The following is a 14,699-nucleotide window of genomic DNA, read 5'->3' on the forward strand; positions in this document are numbered from 1 at the left end:
ACTCTCAGTGGATGCTTTTATTAAACCAATTTTCTCATAGCTAACAACCAAAACAATGGTTGAGCAGTGTTTTCTATACATGTGCTGATCATTAGGTGACCCTGCACACTCCCTGCACCTACTGTTGGTTCACTTTGCTGCTCCCTGAACAGAGAAGTGACTCGTTCACTTTCCTTCCTAAAAAAGTCCCTATGTCTTGTCTGAGACATGCTGACTTTGCACTATATATGGGAACAGTGCACTGAATTTCAGCACATTTGATATTTACTTGCTTGCTCATGTGGAAATTGGGGCTTTTTTCATGTATTTTTAATATGAAGTGCCATGAGATGACTTAGTTGTGGTTGCAACTAATAAACCACAACCTGTTTAAAGTAAAGTGTTGAGAGCATAAAAAGGATATGTTTAAAATCTTTATCAGGGTTGTATGAATGGATGGATAGATGGATGGATGAGTCTTCCATACTTGAATCCCCCACTCCGCAGCTATTCTGATATCCACACTTTTACACACGTGCACACAGTCCCAATGGAAGGTGGTTGGCGGGGGCAGATTAAAGCACTTCTGACAGGCAACCACAGGCTAAGTGTTTTTCCACAGGTATTCCCTCTTTCTCCTGCTCCTAACCATAACACACAGCCTGCATGCTGGGGAGTGCGTATGAGGAGGCTACATGAATCAGCAACACAGTATGTGCCATTTTTGGCTTTTTCTCCTGTGAGTTCTGTAGTGTGGCTTGTTTAGGGGAAGGTCTGAGTTAGGAAGACGCATGCATCCAACTGTGCTTTTCATGCTTTACTGAGAAGAAGCAAAAGCAGGGCCTCGTGAAATGAGTATTTGAATCCAAAATAAGCTATTAAAAATAATAAATATATATATATATCGATATAGGCAATATTGTACCAAAATAGAAAACTCGCTATATCTTAAAACTCAATATATTGCCCAGCCCTAGCCCAAATGCTAAACTGGGCTTTGGTCAAGAATGAGCATTTTTTGTTTAACATCAGGCTATTAGAATGTCTTTATAAGATAAAATGCTAACTGAATAAGAAAACTACTTTTTCTCACGAGGTAAGACCTATAATCAGCTAAGGAAACTTAAACTAATTCAGAAGCAGGAGGAGAATAAGAACAGGGGAGATAAAAACTCAGTCCTGTGCTTTATGTTGTTGTTGAACTCACTCTTGACGAGCAAGATACACAATGTAACACAAACTTGATCACATAGTAACAGCCCCCATTTTATTGTACTGCAAGTCAATCTCACTAATATTTCAGTGCCCCTATCAATGACTGCAGCAATAAGAGTCTCAATGACAGATCAGTCACAGAAGACACTCAGATGTAGACATGGAAAGAGAGAAAGTGCAGGACGAATTATTGGAAACATCCATTCATTTATCTTTAAGTGTTGCCTTTTCTCAGTTAGTGCATTGAAGAACTGGAGGGATTCCTTAGGGCAGTGATTCCCAAACAGGGGTACAGGAGAACATTGCAGCGGGTACCATGAAAGATTTTTAACAATCTAAAAAATAATCTGGAAATGCTCCGAGTTCATTTTTAGGCAAATTTTAACACATTTTAATAAATAAAATTTCTCAATAAAACTATAATTTAACCAAATATTTGCTGTAATTTATTGAAACAGGATTATTTTATCCTGTAGAGGCCATTTTATCACACTTATGACAATAATTAGTTACATTTTACAAAATAAAAATTACATGAAAGTTGTAGCTCAACTAAATTCCATTCAATAGTTTTTATTTGTAGATTACTGTAAGCCTTAGGGAACTAATCTTGGAGACACATTTAGGGGTTTAAGACAGCCCGCTTTTCCACAAATGAAATGTATGAGGGGGTTCACATGATTTGACAAAAATGCAAAAGGGGTACACTGGGAACCACTGCCTTAGAGGAGAGAAGGAAAACCTGGACAGATCCTCAGTATATAACTTCAGTCAACAACACATACAGTGGCTTGAAATAGAATCTGATGATTTAGCTGTTTATTTTGCTAACTGGGTTAGATCAGCTCAGCTCACTGAGGAATATGAATGAGTTTGGGTCTGTGATTGTCATTGTTGGCCCATTGACTTTCTTGGAAAATGCCCATACTGTACCTACACCATTCAATAAGCTGAGATAAGCGATCAGGGATAGTTCAAGTAAAAAAACGGTTACGTTGCTAAATTATTGAGCTTGTGATTTTATTACTTTATTAAATTTATGAATGAGCATGTGAAAACTAGACAATCCTGACATTATTTAAGTGTGACAGTAAATGTAACAATAACATTTTCCTGAAATAACACTTTTCCTAAAAAGTTTGGGATATTATCAGAAGTCTCCTAATGGGGACCTCTGGCTTAGCAAAGCATGGTGGGATCCTCAGTGTGGAGTTACAGAGTCTCAACAACTCTGTCTCCACCCTTTCCTCTGCACACACCCAACACAGCATAACGTGGATGGCTGTTCATCATAGGAATGGGATCCACACAAGGTTCCTGCTGCTTAACAGAAGGTTTTCCTTGCCGCCATGATGAATTCATGTTGGGTGTGGGATACATATGTATGTGTATATACGTATATATGCATATGTGTGTATCCATAAAATGAAGAGTCCGTCCTTAAGACTGCTCTACTGTAAAGTGTCTTGAGATACTATTGGTTATGATTTGGCGCTATACAAATAAAAGATTGATTGAGATTGATTGATTGATGGTGTAGGATGCATGTTGGGGAGCTCCTGCTGAGTTAAACTATTCAGCTGTAAATGGGCACTGTAGAAGGTCATGTCTATGACCGATACCACGGCACACTTCTTGACCACTTTGGTCAGAGAACAGTTTCCTCTTTTTTCCCTTTCAAACAGAGACAAAGGAGCTGAGTACAGGAATTTACGACTGTTCTTCCCGCACTGCTCCTTAAAGCACATGGCAGAATCTTTTTCCTTTGTGCTCGGCTTTTTCCAAGAATTAACAATGAAACATCCTAAAAGGACACTAATTTTTGATAGAAGTTTGAAATGTATTTTTCTATACTGCCACTAACTCTCTTCATTCACAGGAAATTAAGGACATCCTTATAATAAGATCATAGAATTGTTTTTACAGTAAAAGTGTTCCTACTTTGCATAAAGTATATCATGTTTGGTGCCAGAATAACTGTGAAAATATGATCTCTGCTCGTTTTGGAAGTTATAATCTAACTGGTTTCTGAGTTATATTCATATTTCATATTACACACACACACACACACACACACACACACACACACACACACACACACACACACACACACACACACACACACACACACACACACACACACACACACACACACACACACACACACACACACACACACACACAGTGAGAATCTCTCTTCCATTAAGACCGAGTTGTTCGCTTTAAAAATGGAACTATCAGGCATTATCACTTCAACGCAAGCGGAGAATGCGGGACTAAAAGTCACAGAGATGGAGCAGTCCGCAGTCCACCTGCACGTACGACATAGTTGACCTTCAAAATAAGGTCGAACAGCTGTCCAAGAAATATATGAAGCTTGAAAGCAAGTGTGAGGACCTGGAGTCTAGAGCTCGCCGTCACAACATAAGAATCACTGGCATCCCGGAGGTTCCTGGGTGAGTTAATACTTTTAAACACACACTGGCTGCCCATAGGAACAGTGCTGAACAGATATGGTTTCCAGGGTTCTCACCAGGAAGTTTTCATAGCATAGGGGGATCGTGTGGCACAGACAATTTAAAAATGTATAACTCTGCGAGAAATAAAAATGGCGGATTGCTCGAAGTGTTGGGCCTGGAGTCGATGTCCTATTTTGGCAGTTCCGCTGACGTTATTGTTCAAAAAACGTAATAGAGAATCGAAAAATCGAAACAGATTGAAAAATATGACCAAAACAGAATATAAAGATATCAACGGAGCACCTGAAGAGATTAATTTGAACTTTTCTGTGCTTCTAAACAATCTAAATATACATCAAAATGCATTTAAGGGCTAAAAAAGTGATTTAGTGTGATATGTCCCCTTTAACTCCAGGGCAAGAGGAGTGGCAATTTTGGTCCGTAAAAACATTTAATTTACTGTTTCTAAGATTACAAGTGATAAAAATGGTCGATACATAATTATTGCGGGCACTTGATAGCACAACCCAGTTTTATCGGTGAACATTTATGCTCAGAAATTCAACAACCAAAATTTTATGAATAATTTGTTTAGCAACTTATCTTTCCTGGACACCTACCTTTTGATATTTTGTGGTGAATTAAATTGTGGTGTTTTGATAGTTCCTTGAATCGTTCAAATCCGCGACCAAAACACAATTTTTTTGTTGACAATGCTCTTCTTCCTCAAGTGACTTCTTCCACATATCATCCAATTGTTATGTCAGATCACGCCCCTCTAACTTTAGACATAAAATTTCTTTACCAAACCTGCTTTTCTTCGCCCTGGAGACTTAATCTGCTGTTTTTGTCTGAGGAGGCATTTAATGTCTTTATTTCATCTTCATAGATCATAGATGATTTAATTGCATTAAATAAAAATGACTTGGTCAGCTTTTCAATTTTATGGGAATCTATGAAAGCCTATCTTCGTGGACAAATTATTTCTTATTCAGCATATTCAGTCAAAATTCACAAGGCAAAAATACAAGAGCTTACAGCAAAGAAATTTGGATACAGACAGACTCAATTCTATGAACCCAACCCCAAAACTGCTGAAGCGTAGACTTGACTTGCAGGAAGATCTTGACCTTTTAACAGCAGATGCAAAACGCCTTTTACTACGTTTTTGCAGTACCTATTATGAATATGGCAATAAATCTAGCAGATTACAAGCCCACCAGTTAAAAAGACTATCTGCTTCTTGATTGATTCCTCAAGCTCCCTCACGTCTGACCCAGCCGTTATGACTACCATTTTTAAATCCTATTACTCCTCTCTTTATGAATCACAATTTCCTTCTGAGGCATCAGCAATGAATTGTTTCTTTGATAATCTTAATTTCCCTACTGTGGGCTTGGAGGTTGAAAATGTGTTTGACGCGCCTCTTACTTCTCAAGAAATTACAGCTGCCATTAGATCCATGCAAGGCAAGGTTGCAATGGATTTTGTGTTGAGTTTTATAAAAGCTTTGTGGATAAGTTACCTCCTCTCCTCATCTCAATGTACAATGAGTCTCTTGAACATGGTTCACTACCTCCGACTCTGACCCAGGCCCCAATAACCCTTCTTTTAAAGAAGGACAAGGATCCTGCTTCCTGTGCCTCTTATAGGCCTCTGTCTTTGTTAAATGTTGATGTAAAAATTTTAGCCAAAGCTCTAGCCATGCACCTTGAGAATAATCCCTACTATTATTTCAGAAGAACAAAATGGTTTTATCAAAGGACATCAGCTGTTTAATGTTTGCACTCTCTTAAATGTAATTTTTTCAGTAAATTCTTCCTCAGTCCCTGAAGTGGTCATCGCAATTGATGCAGAGAAAGCATTCGACCGTGTAGAGTGGAATTATCTTTTTTGCTGTACTTAATAAATTTGGATTCAGTAATAGATTTATATCTTGGATTCGTCTTCTTTACATTTCCAACCCCAGGCTAGTATTCACACAAACAATACTTGTTCTGGCTATTTTACACTTTCACATGGTACCAGACAAGGATGCCCTTTCTCCCCACTACTTTTCGCTTTGGCCATTGAACCTCTGTCATTTGCATTAAAATCCCTCCCTATTTATCACAGAGTTTCTCGATCTGATATTGAACTCAATTTGTCACTTTATGCGGGTGACCTGCTCCTTTATGTATCAGACCCATTGTCTAGCATAGCATCCATTTTGGATTTACTTCAATGGTTTGGCTGCTTCACTGGCTCTAAAGTTAATCTTCTCAAAAGTGAATGTTATCCCATAAACCAATCTGCACTATCACTTAAACAATCCGACATTTCTTTTAAATTTAGTGCGATGGGATTCAGGTATTTAGGTATTACTGTTACCCACACTCTACCTTCTCTTTTTGCTTAGTTGGTGGGGGGTTGGCACTACCCAATTCTTTGTTTTATTATCGGTCAGCGCATATTCAAAAGTTGATTTTTTGGCTTATATCTCCAGATTTGCTCTGGTGTAAGTTGGAGGCGCAATCGCTATCCTCACCTCCTTTACTGGCTCTACTTTCCTCCTCCCTGCCACTAAATCCTTCTAGTTTTATAACTAGCCCTGTAGTGCTGTGCACCCTCAAAGTCTAGTTTCAGCTTAGGCAGCACTCTAAATTTGTGTCACCATCCACTCTGACACCTGTAGTTAAAAATCATATGTTTCCTCCATCACTTACTGACAACATGTTTAGGAGCTGGCAGACCCAAGGCATTAAGTATTTCAGGGATCTCTATAAATATGGTATTTTTTTCAGACATGTCTTTATTAATTTAACTGCCTCTCATCTGTTTTGCTATTTACAGATCAGACACTGTGCCTCCACCCTATTCCCATGCTATCACTCTCTCCCTGTTAACCAACCATGGGAGGATCTATTAATGCTGAAACCCAGTCAGAAAGTTGTAATATCTAAAATATGCTTCCAGATGTTGTCATTTGATGGCCACTTGCATCTCTTTGGATCAGGAGCTGGGTCTTGAGTTTACAGATCGGTTGTGGGATGAGGCCATCAATAATATACGTTCGAGCACACCTTGTGCAAAGCTGTGATTAATACAATTTAAAGTTCCCGCCCTAAACAGCTTCACTTCCTCTCACTGCCTCTGCCAATCTACCAAAAGCCACGCCTCTACTTTTCTCCATGCGCATCATGGAACATAACATGGTCTCATTGATATAGGTCTATGGGTCAGGTAAGAGCCAAAATCACATTTACCTTTTTGCTATTCTGACGCACGGCCTTGTTTCCGTGCACAGTTCCACATTCACTTTGATTGACAGTCTCAAAAACAGGAAGTCGAAGCCTAGTGGCTGGGCGCACTCTGCGATCATTTCCATTTGTATAGGGGTCTATAGGATGAAGGAGGGACTTATATACATTAATGTGTATGAATGACCACCAGCAGTAGACCATAGTAAAAGACTAGTTAGGTATTTTTTCGTATTTCAAAAGAATCATACATAAACATAGATTTCTCAGAAACTCCGGATATCAGCTTTAAATACTAATACATAACACAAGGACATTGCACTAGTTGTGGTCAGTGTGTGTTAAGAAGAGCCACTGTGCAGTGTACACTTTCCTTGGCTGTCATTCATGTGAAATTGATTGACAACGTTTTGTAAATCCTGTGAAATGGATTCAGTGTAGACAAAACATTCTGAATTTCTTCAGTGACAGATATAATGTATCGTGGATAAAAGCTCCTGTGATATATCATTATCGCAGAATCGCTGTATCGTGATACCCGGCTCTACTATTGTTACTATATACCGTTTATGGTATTGGATTATTATTACTGTCAAAGGCACTGTACTACTTGACCCTTGTTTCAGGGCCTTGGGTTTAATTTTACTGTTAAAAAAAAAAAAAATGATGGGCAATGTGTGTATTGTGTATTATCTTTGTGTACCATTGTATTCCTAAATAAAAAAAAGAAGTATCCTAATGAATGATTTGAATACAAACAATGAACTGTTTTAAATGCTTCTCTCCAACACGATCATGAACCAAAGTCAAAAACAAGTATCTGATTGTGGAATTAACTGCTAAATGTAAGGGTTTAATGAAGATTTGTATTTCAACAATTCTCTTAATCCTGTTTTTACCATTTCAATTAAATGACATAACACGGCCAGTGGCACAATAGCAATATAATTATTAAAAATTTTGATTTTATGTGACAATTTTTTCTTTAGCATAGCACACAGTGGGTATGGAAAGTACTCAGACCCCTTTAAATTTTTCACTTTTTGTTTCATTGCAGCCATATGCTAAAATCAAAAAAGTTCATTTTATTTCTCATTAATGTACACTCAGCACCCCATCTTGACCGAAAAACAGAAATGTAGAAATTTTTGCACATTTATTAAAAAAGAAAAATTGAGATATCACATGGTCATACGTATTCAGATATGCTGTCCATTTCTTCTGATCCTCCTTGAGATGGTTCTGATTGGATTTGATTTGGAAAGGCACACACTTGCCTATATAAGACCTTACAACTCACAGTGCATGTCAGAGCAAATGAGAATCATGAGGTCTAAGGAACTGCCCAAGGAGCTCAGAAACAGAATTGTAGCAAGGCACAGTTCTGGCAAAGGCTGCAAAAGAATTTCTGCAGCACTCAAGGTTCCTAAGAGCACAGTGGCCTTCATAATCCTTAAATGGAAGAAGTTTGGGACGACCAGAACTCTTCCTAGACCTGGCCGTCCAGCCAAACTGAGCAATCGTGAGAGAACAGCCTTTGTGAGAGAAGTAAAGTAGAACCCTGGCTGAGCTCCAGAGATGCAGTAGGGAGACGGGAGAAAGTTCCACAAAGTCAACTATCACTGCAGCCCTCCACCAGTCGGGGCTTTATGGCAAAGTGGCCCAACGGAAGACTCTCCTCAGAGCAAGACATATGCAAGCCGGCACTGAGTTTGGCAAATAACGCATGACAGACTCCCAGACTCTGAAAAATAAGATTCTCTGGTCTGACGAGACCAAGATTAAACTTTTTGGTGTTAATTCTAAGCGGTATGTGTGGAGAAAACCAGGCACTGCTAATCACCTGCCCAATACAATCCCAACAGTGAAACATGGTGGTGGCAGCATCATGCTATGGGGGTGTTTGTCAGCTGCAGGGACAGGGTTTTCTAGGTACAAACAGTTGTCACCTCCATCATGTGACTGATGTTGGTGTGCTGCACCCCTGCCACTATCATAATGTATTCAGCACAGGAACAACATTAAAAGACATATTTTTGCACTTGAATAGATAGTTCAATCATTTACGTTTTGCTTTGGGGTATCAAGATAAAACAAGTTCCACTTTGTTCGAAACTTTAAAAAAAAAAATGTCCCACAGAAAACAAAACAAAGTGAAATGTGTATTAATCAACAAGACACATCTGGACGTCCAGCTGCAATGGAATTGTTTTCAGTAACAAGTGAGGCTGTTAGACACGAATGTTTGATGGTCTGCTTTCCCATGTTCAGATTGCCCTCTGCAGGGCACAACCAAGGACTACATGGGATATTTACTCACAAGTGTCACCAATAGAGGGAGACATTTACTAAGAGCAGCGTTTGGAAGATAAATATATTTATTTGAATGCAATAAAAAATAAAAATTAGTTTTTGTTTAATAAAAGCAACATTTTAGAAACATGCTGACCTGATCATTTTGGTAAAGTATCATGACGCTGCAAATCCCTTTTAAATTGATCAGTTAATTATAAATTATTTATCTAAAGGGATTATTTTTAAGTTATGAGGAGATAAAGGATGTATTAAAACTTGTTTTTTGCCACCGCAGTTTAAAGTAAGTCATTTAACTTGGTCATGGGTGAGACTGTGTGATTAGGTTTGTGCATTGATCAAGTTGCATTAGCCAAAACAGACCAGGATTTTCACTGCTTTTCTTGTCCTGAGTTTACGTAAAATTGGATTAAAAGTTGGATTTAAAAAAAAAAAAAACTGTACAAATGGTGAGCCTCGGCTACAAAGGAAGTATCACTCACCAATATATTGACCTTTTCCTTTTCTTCATGGACCTTCCCTCTCTCCATGATGAGGGCTGGCATTAATTCCTCCAGGCCTGCGGCGGCTGCAGCCTCTTTCTCACACTGGGCCAGTTTAGCCAACTGTTCCTGCACCAGGGCCTGCTGCCGCTCAAAACTAAGGCATAGAAAAAAGACATTGGTAAATGTTGGGCTCAGCAGGAAAACCAAACAGAGAGATAACATCTGCTGTGTTTAGAATAATACTGATGTAAGTAAATTAGCAATGTGCTGTGTAGGTGAAACATCAGTCATAGTGCAGTATTATCCAATACTACTCAGATAAAAATGGCACTGATTATTGTGTTCATCTCTTGCACTTGCAACTATCATCCAAAAGCAAATTATTAAACAGCGCTGTACAGCATCTTGGAGATGTTCTATGGCAGGGGTCTGCAACCTTTACTCTCTAAGAAGCCATTTTGCCTAATCTCACCTGGATTAAAGTCATTATAGAGCAGAAAATACCTCCTAAATAAAGACAATACAATGTATACAATTCTACACAGTTAAAATAATTTTGAATAATTTAATGAGTTCATGGATTTGAAGGGCTACAAAAAATAAATTTGTTAACACATGATCATGTCAGTCAACACATGCCAATTTCTAATTTCTAGCAACATATCAAGCATGCATATTAAGCCGGCATGTTGGCAGTTATATAAATGTTTCCCAACACAAAAAAAAAATCTTTATTTTCTTCCAGAATAGTGTTTTTGTTGATATTGATATTGCACAGTGCGATTTATTTTTAGTCATTAATCATCAATACCCTCTGTAAGAAATAATTCATTATTTTAATATTATTTTTAAAGCTAAAGAGAGCCCTTGCAAAAGAGTCAAAGAGCCCCATGAGGCTGCGGACCCCTACTCTATGGGGGACACTACCCCAGACTTCTTCTGAGCTTGGTCTACAGTAGGGGTCACCAACCTTTCTGAAAAAACTGAGCTACTTCATAGGTACTGTATAGTCTGAAGGGCTACCAGTTAGAAAAGACAATACTAATTGTTCATGGCCTCACTTTAATTAGAGGGTAGATAATAAGGAAGGCTAGCAGTAACTTAAAAACATGGAACACTTTGTTTCTCCGAATTTATGCAATAGTTTAACATTCATTAAATTTCATAAAAAAATTATCATCTTCCTATTTTACTCGCTACTAACAAACAACTTTTAACTAATTGTATAACATGCAACATTGGTCAAATGTAACAATTGCTTTTTTATAAATATATTTTATGTATCATACTATATATAACATACCACGTCTTATGCACCAAATCTGCAGCACTTAAAAACATTGGTCACAAAGTTTTAGTGAAAATTAATATTTAAAAACTGTATCGGGTGTAGCAGTTTTAACAACTATCTCCATCTGTCATATTTATTTATCTTTGTGAGTTTGAATCCTGTAAAGTTGACCACATTTTAGATGGACCTCATTGGTGACTATAGCTCCTGAAGGCACCTCACATGGTCCATCAGGGGTACAGCAAACTGAACAAAAACATAATAATAAACTTTTTTTATTAGCGCTATACATCGTAATAAAAGAACATCCAGGGCGTTTTGTGGGTCTAAACATGTTAAATAACCAAAAGAAAACAGGCTTTAAACGTATTTTTATAAATAGCTATAGAGAAAACCATCATTATAGAGCTGTGAATTAAACCATGATTAAATTCACCTAGATACCAGTGTACGAGGTGCATTTATGACATTCATCTCTTTTTCTACTTCACAGAGCAATATAATGTGGCTCCATCAAAGCTGCAATAGTGTTAACTGGTAGCCCTTCAGACTATACAGTACCTATGAAGTAGCTCAGTTTTTTCAGAAAGGTTGGTGACCCCTACTGTAGACCAAGCTCAGAAGAAGTCTGGGGTAGTGTCCCCCATAGAGTAGGGGTCCGCAGCCTCATGGGGCTCTTCACATAGCAATATAATGTGGCTCCATCAAAGCTGCAATAGTGTAAAAAATACCACAATATACCGGTTAAAGTCAGTAGTGTTGTAAACCCTTAAAGCAATAGGCAACCCATCACATGAATTCACTTTAGATGAAATATATAATGCTGAATAAATGATTTTTATTAATTTGTTGCTAATTTGTTACGCATTTTTCTAACATCAGTAGTACTCTTTGTATTTCCAGTCCAATGTTATTTTATGATGAAACAGCATTTTAATGCTGTTTCATCAAAGGTTTTAGGGCTTCATTACATTTCTATGTCATCCAGTTCATTGAACTTTATGGAATTATTCTATTATTATGTCTAATTTATAATAATAATAAACATACTGATTAAAGAACATTTTTAAAATGTTTCCATTATTATTTTTCAATTTATTACACCACACACATACTGTACTTTCACTTTCTTAAACGTATATCTAGTTCAAATAAAATGTAGTATAAAAATATATGAGCTGGCGCATCTTGTTACAACAAACATTATCAAAAGCTAATTCTCGAATGAAGAAATCTCTGGAGATGCCAAAAATGTCACAAACGTGTGATATTAAAATGGGGTCACAATCCAAAAAGGTTGAGAACATCTGATGTAATATCACATACAATGTAATCCTATAGTCAAATTTGTCTATGAACTTTACCTATCCTGTTGAGGAACAATATATAACAAACAATAATGTGTAACCATGGGTAGTCTTACACCAGCTAATGTGTCATTTGTGGCAATACACGGAGCATCCTAAGTGCTGGTTTATTTTTATTCTAGTTTCCAATTTTTATTTTTTAATCATCTGCCCTCTATGACAATTTGCGTACCCCACTTTGGGAACATAGGTTCTAGAGTAATCGCTACATCAGTTGTTGCATGAGCAGCCTCTAAATTACCTCTCATTCCTCCTAGTACAGGTTACATACTGTATGGTATTATTTTAGTTGAGCTTGTTTGTGTTGAGTATCCCTTAATCAAACCTTTATAAAACAGCAGGTGAATCTGTATAACTAAAATTACAACATTTAACATAATTAATGATATCAAAACAAGTCGTTCCATAGTTTACCAGGTGTGATAACAGTAGGCACTACATTGTGATAGTACAAAGTGAGAATGTTTACACAGGGGACACAAACTGTACATTTAAACACTAAAAACAGATGTTTTTAGATGTGGACATACGTTTTGCGCATTTCTTCCTGTGCATCTGTTGTGGGGGGGTCAGTCGGTTTGGGATCTGAAAACCATATGGATGAATAGCAGATTCAATACAAAATAGCTTGTTGGTTGATTGAGATCTGTGCCATATAAAACAGTTTTTCATGTTTACCAATGAAACTTAAAACTAACTTTTTTTTAATTAGGCTTCTGACCATTAAAACAGAAAAGAAACGTAAAAAAAAATTACAATTCTCAACAATCAAAAATAGAATTTTCAATAAAAAATTTATATTAAAATAATTAATTTCAAGTAATTATATATATATATATATATATATATATATAGATACTTGTATACATGTTTTTATGTGTAATACAGTAGCTTAAGTGCCCTTTCCTTTCAATGACAAAACAAAAACTGAAAAGCCTAGAAATCAATATCAAAATCTTCCACTCTTTGTAAAACTACATCTACAGTCTATAACTGAGACAAACCCGATTGAGTTTTGTGATCATCTGGTGGAGCAGGCGGAGGTGACTTGCTGCTTTCATCCCCCTGCGTTTCCTTCATTTGTCGGAGCACAGCATCTGAAAGCTTTTTAAGACAAGGGAGTAAATACACACACAAAAACAACACACGTTGAGGTGTAAATACAGGGTTCATTTTCTATTTATATCCGTTAATAGCTTCAGCAACAGTAACATCACAAAGTTTTTTGTGCCAAAAACAAACACAAAATTTACAAACCCTGGAACCTTAAAGGATCATAGGGCAGGATCTAGAAATCAGACGCCAGCTGATACTGTGACTAAAGGATGGTTCCCCGACTTAAGCCCGACGGTACCCGACAAGTCGGGTTCAGACATATCGAGAACTGATGGTAAGGTTCGGTCACATAGTGTCATTGTGTGTAGCGTTCTTTCCATTCCTGCATCGGCAGCAGCTGTAGTAGTGAGCGCAAGGATCAGCGCTACAGGCAGGAGGATGGAGCAGAAGAGGACAGCTCTGAAGCATCCAACGTTGAAACATTCCTTTTTCTGCACAAGAACATGGATTATCCTTATCGTTGATACATGGATTATGTAAATAGATCCAATGGGTCTCTTGCACACACTGTCCCCCTGTTTGTGTTTCAAAAATTGGTGGTCAGCAAGAAAATTGCAAACGGTACACCACTAAACATTTTATTGATATTACATCATATATACATTATTCTGTAATGTGGGAAATAAATTATTCCACTAAAGCAGATAAATAATCAATAAAATATGTTTATACATTTTAATTAATTACATTTTTAAAAAACTAGGGTTTTTTTTAAAAAGCTACTAGAGTAGTTCAGAGGTAATTTTGGACATTCTGTGGGGTCACAATATTCATGCAAGAAAATCTGATGCAATATATATATATATATATATATATATATATATATATATATATTAGGGCTGGGCGATATGGCCTTTTATAAATACCGCGATATTTTTAGGCCATGTCACGATACACAATATATATCTCGATATTTTGCATTACCCTTGAATTAACACTTTGATGCACAAAATCACACCAGTATGATGATTCTATATGTCTACATTAAAACATTCTTGATCATACTGCATTAATATATGCCAATTTTAAACTTTCATGCAAAAAAGGGGATATCACAACTAAGTCAAAGTTGACATAACTGTATTTATTAAACAGTGAGTGGCTCAAACATAAAATTGTCAACAGAAAGTGCACGTTCTGTGCAAAATTGTCACAGAGACATTTCAAAACAAGACATTAGTGCAGGATGCAACTCACATGGCATTTCAAAACACAAAATTAAAGTGCACTTTTTG

The 14,699-nt window shown here is 37.1% G+C and overlaps 1 protein-coding gene across 2 annotated transcripts in view; it reads right to left on the reverse strand.

Annotated features, from left to right (window-relative positions):
* The window catches only part of chchd6b (coiled-coil-helix-coiled-coil-helix domain containing 6b), a 96,162-nt gene that overhangs the window by 77,764 nt on the left and 3,699 nt on the right, over positions 1–14,699 (reverse strand). For both annotated transcript variants that reach the window (XM_028448173.1, XM_028448172.1), the window contains exons 2-4: positions 13,353–13,452; positions 12,879–12,933; positions 9,688–9,844 (exon numbers count right to left, since the gene is read on the reverse strand). In XM_028448173.1, the coding sequence (XP_028303974.1) occupies positions 9,688–9,844; positions 12,879–12,933; positions 13,353–13,452 (312 nt within the window). The remainder of the gene's footprint in view (positions 1–9,687; positions 9,845–12,878; positions 12,934–13,352; positions 13,453–14,699) is intronic.

The sequence above is a fragment of the Gouania willdenowi genome, chromosome 5 (assembly GCF_900634775.1).
Source record: "Gouania willdenowi chromosome 5, fGouWil2.1, whole genome shotgun sequence".
NCBI classification, from domain to species: Eukaryota; Metazoa; Chordata; class Actinopteri; order Blenniiformes; family Gobiesocidae; genus Gouania; species Gouania willdenowi.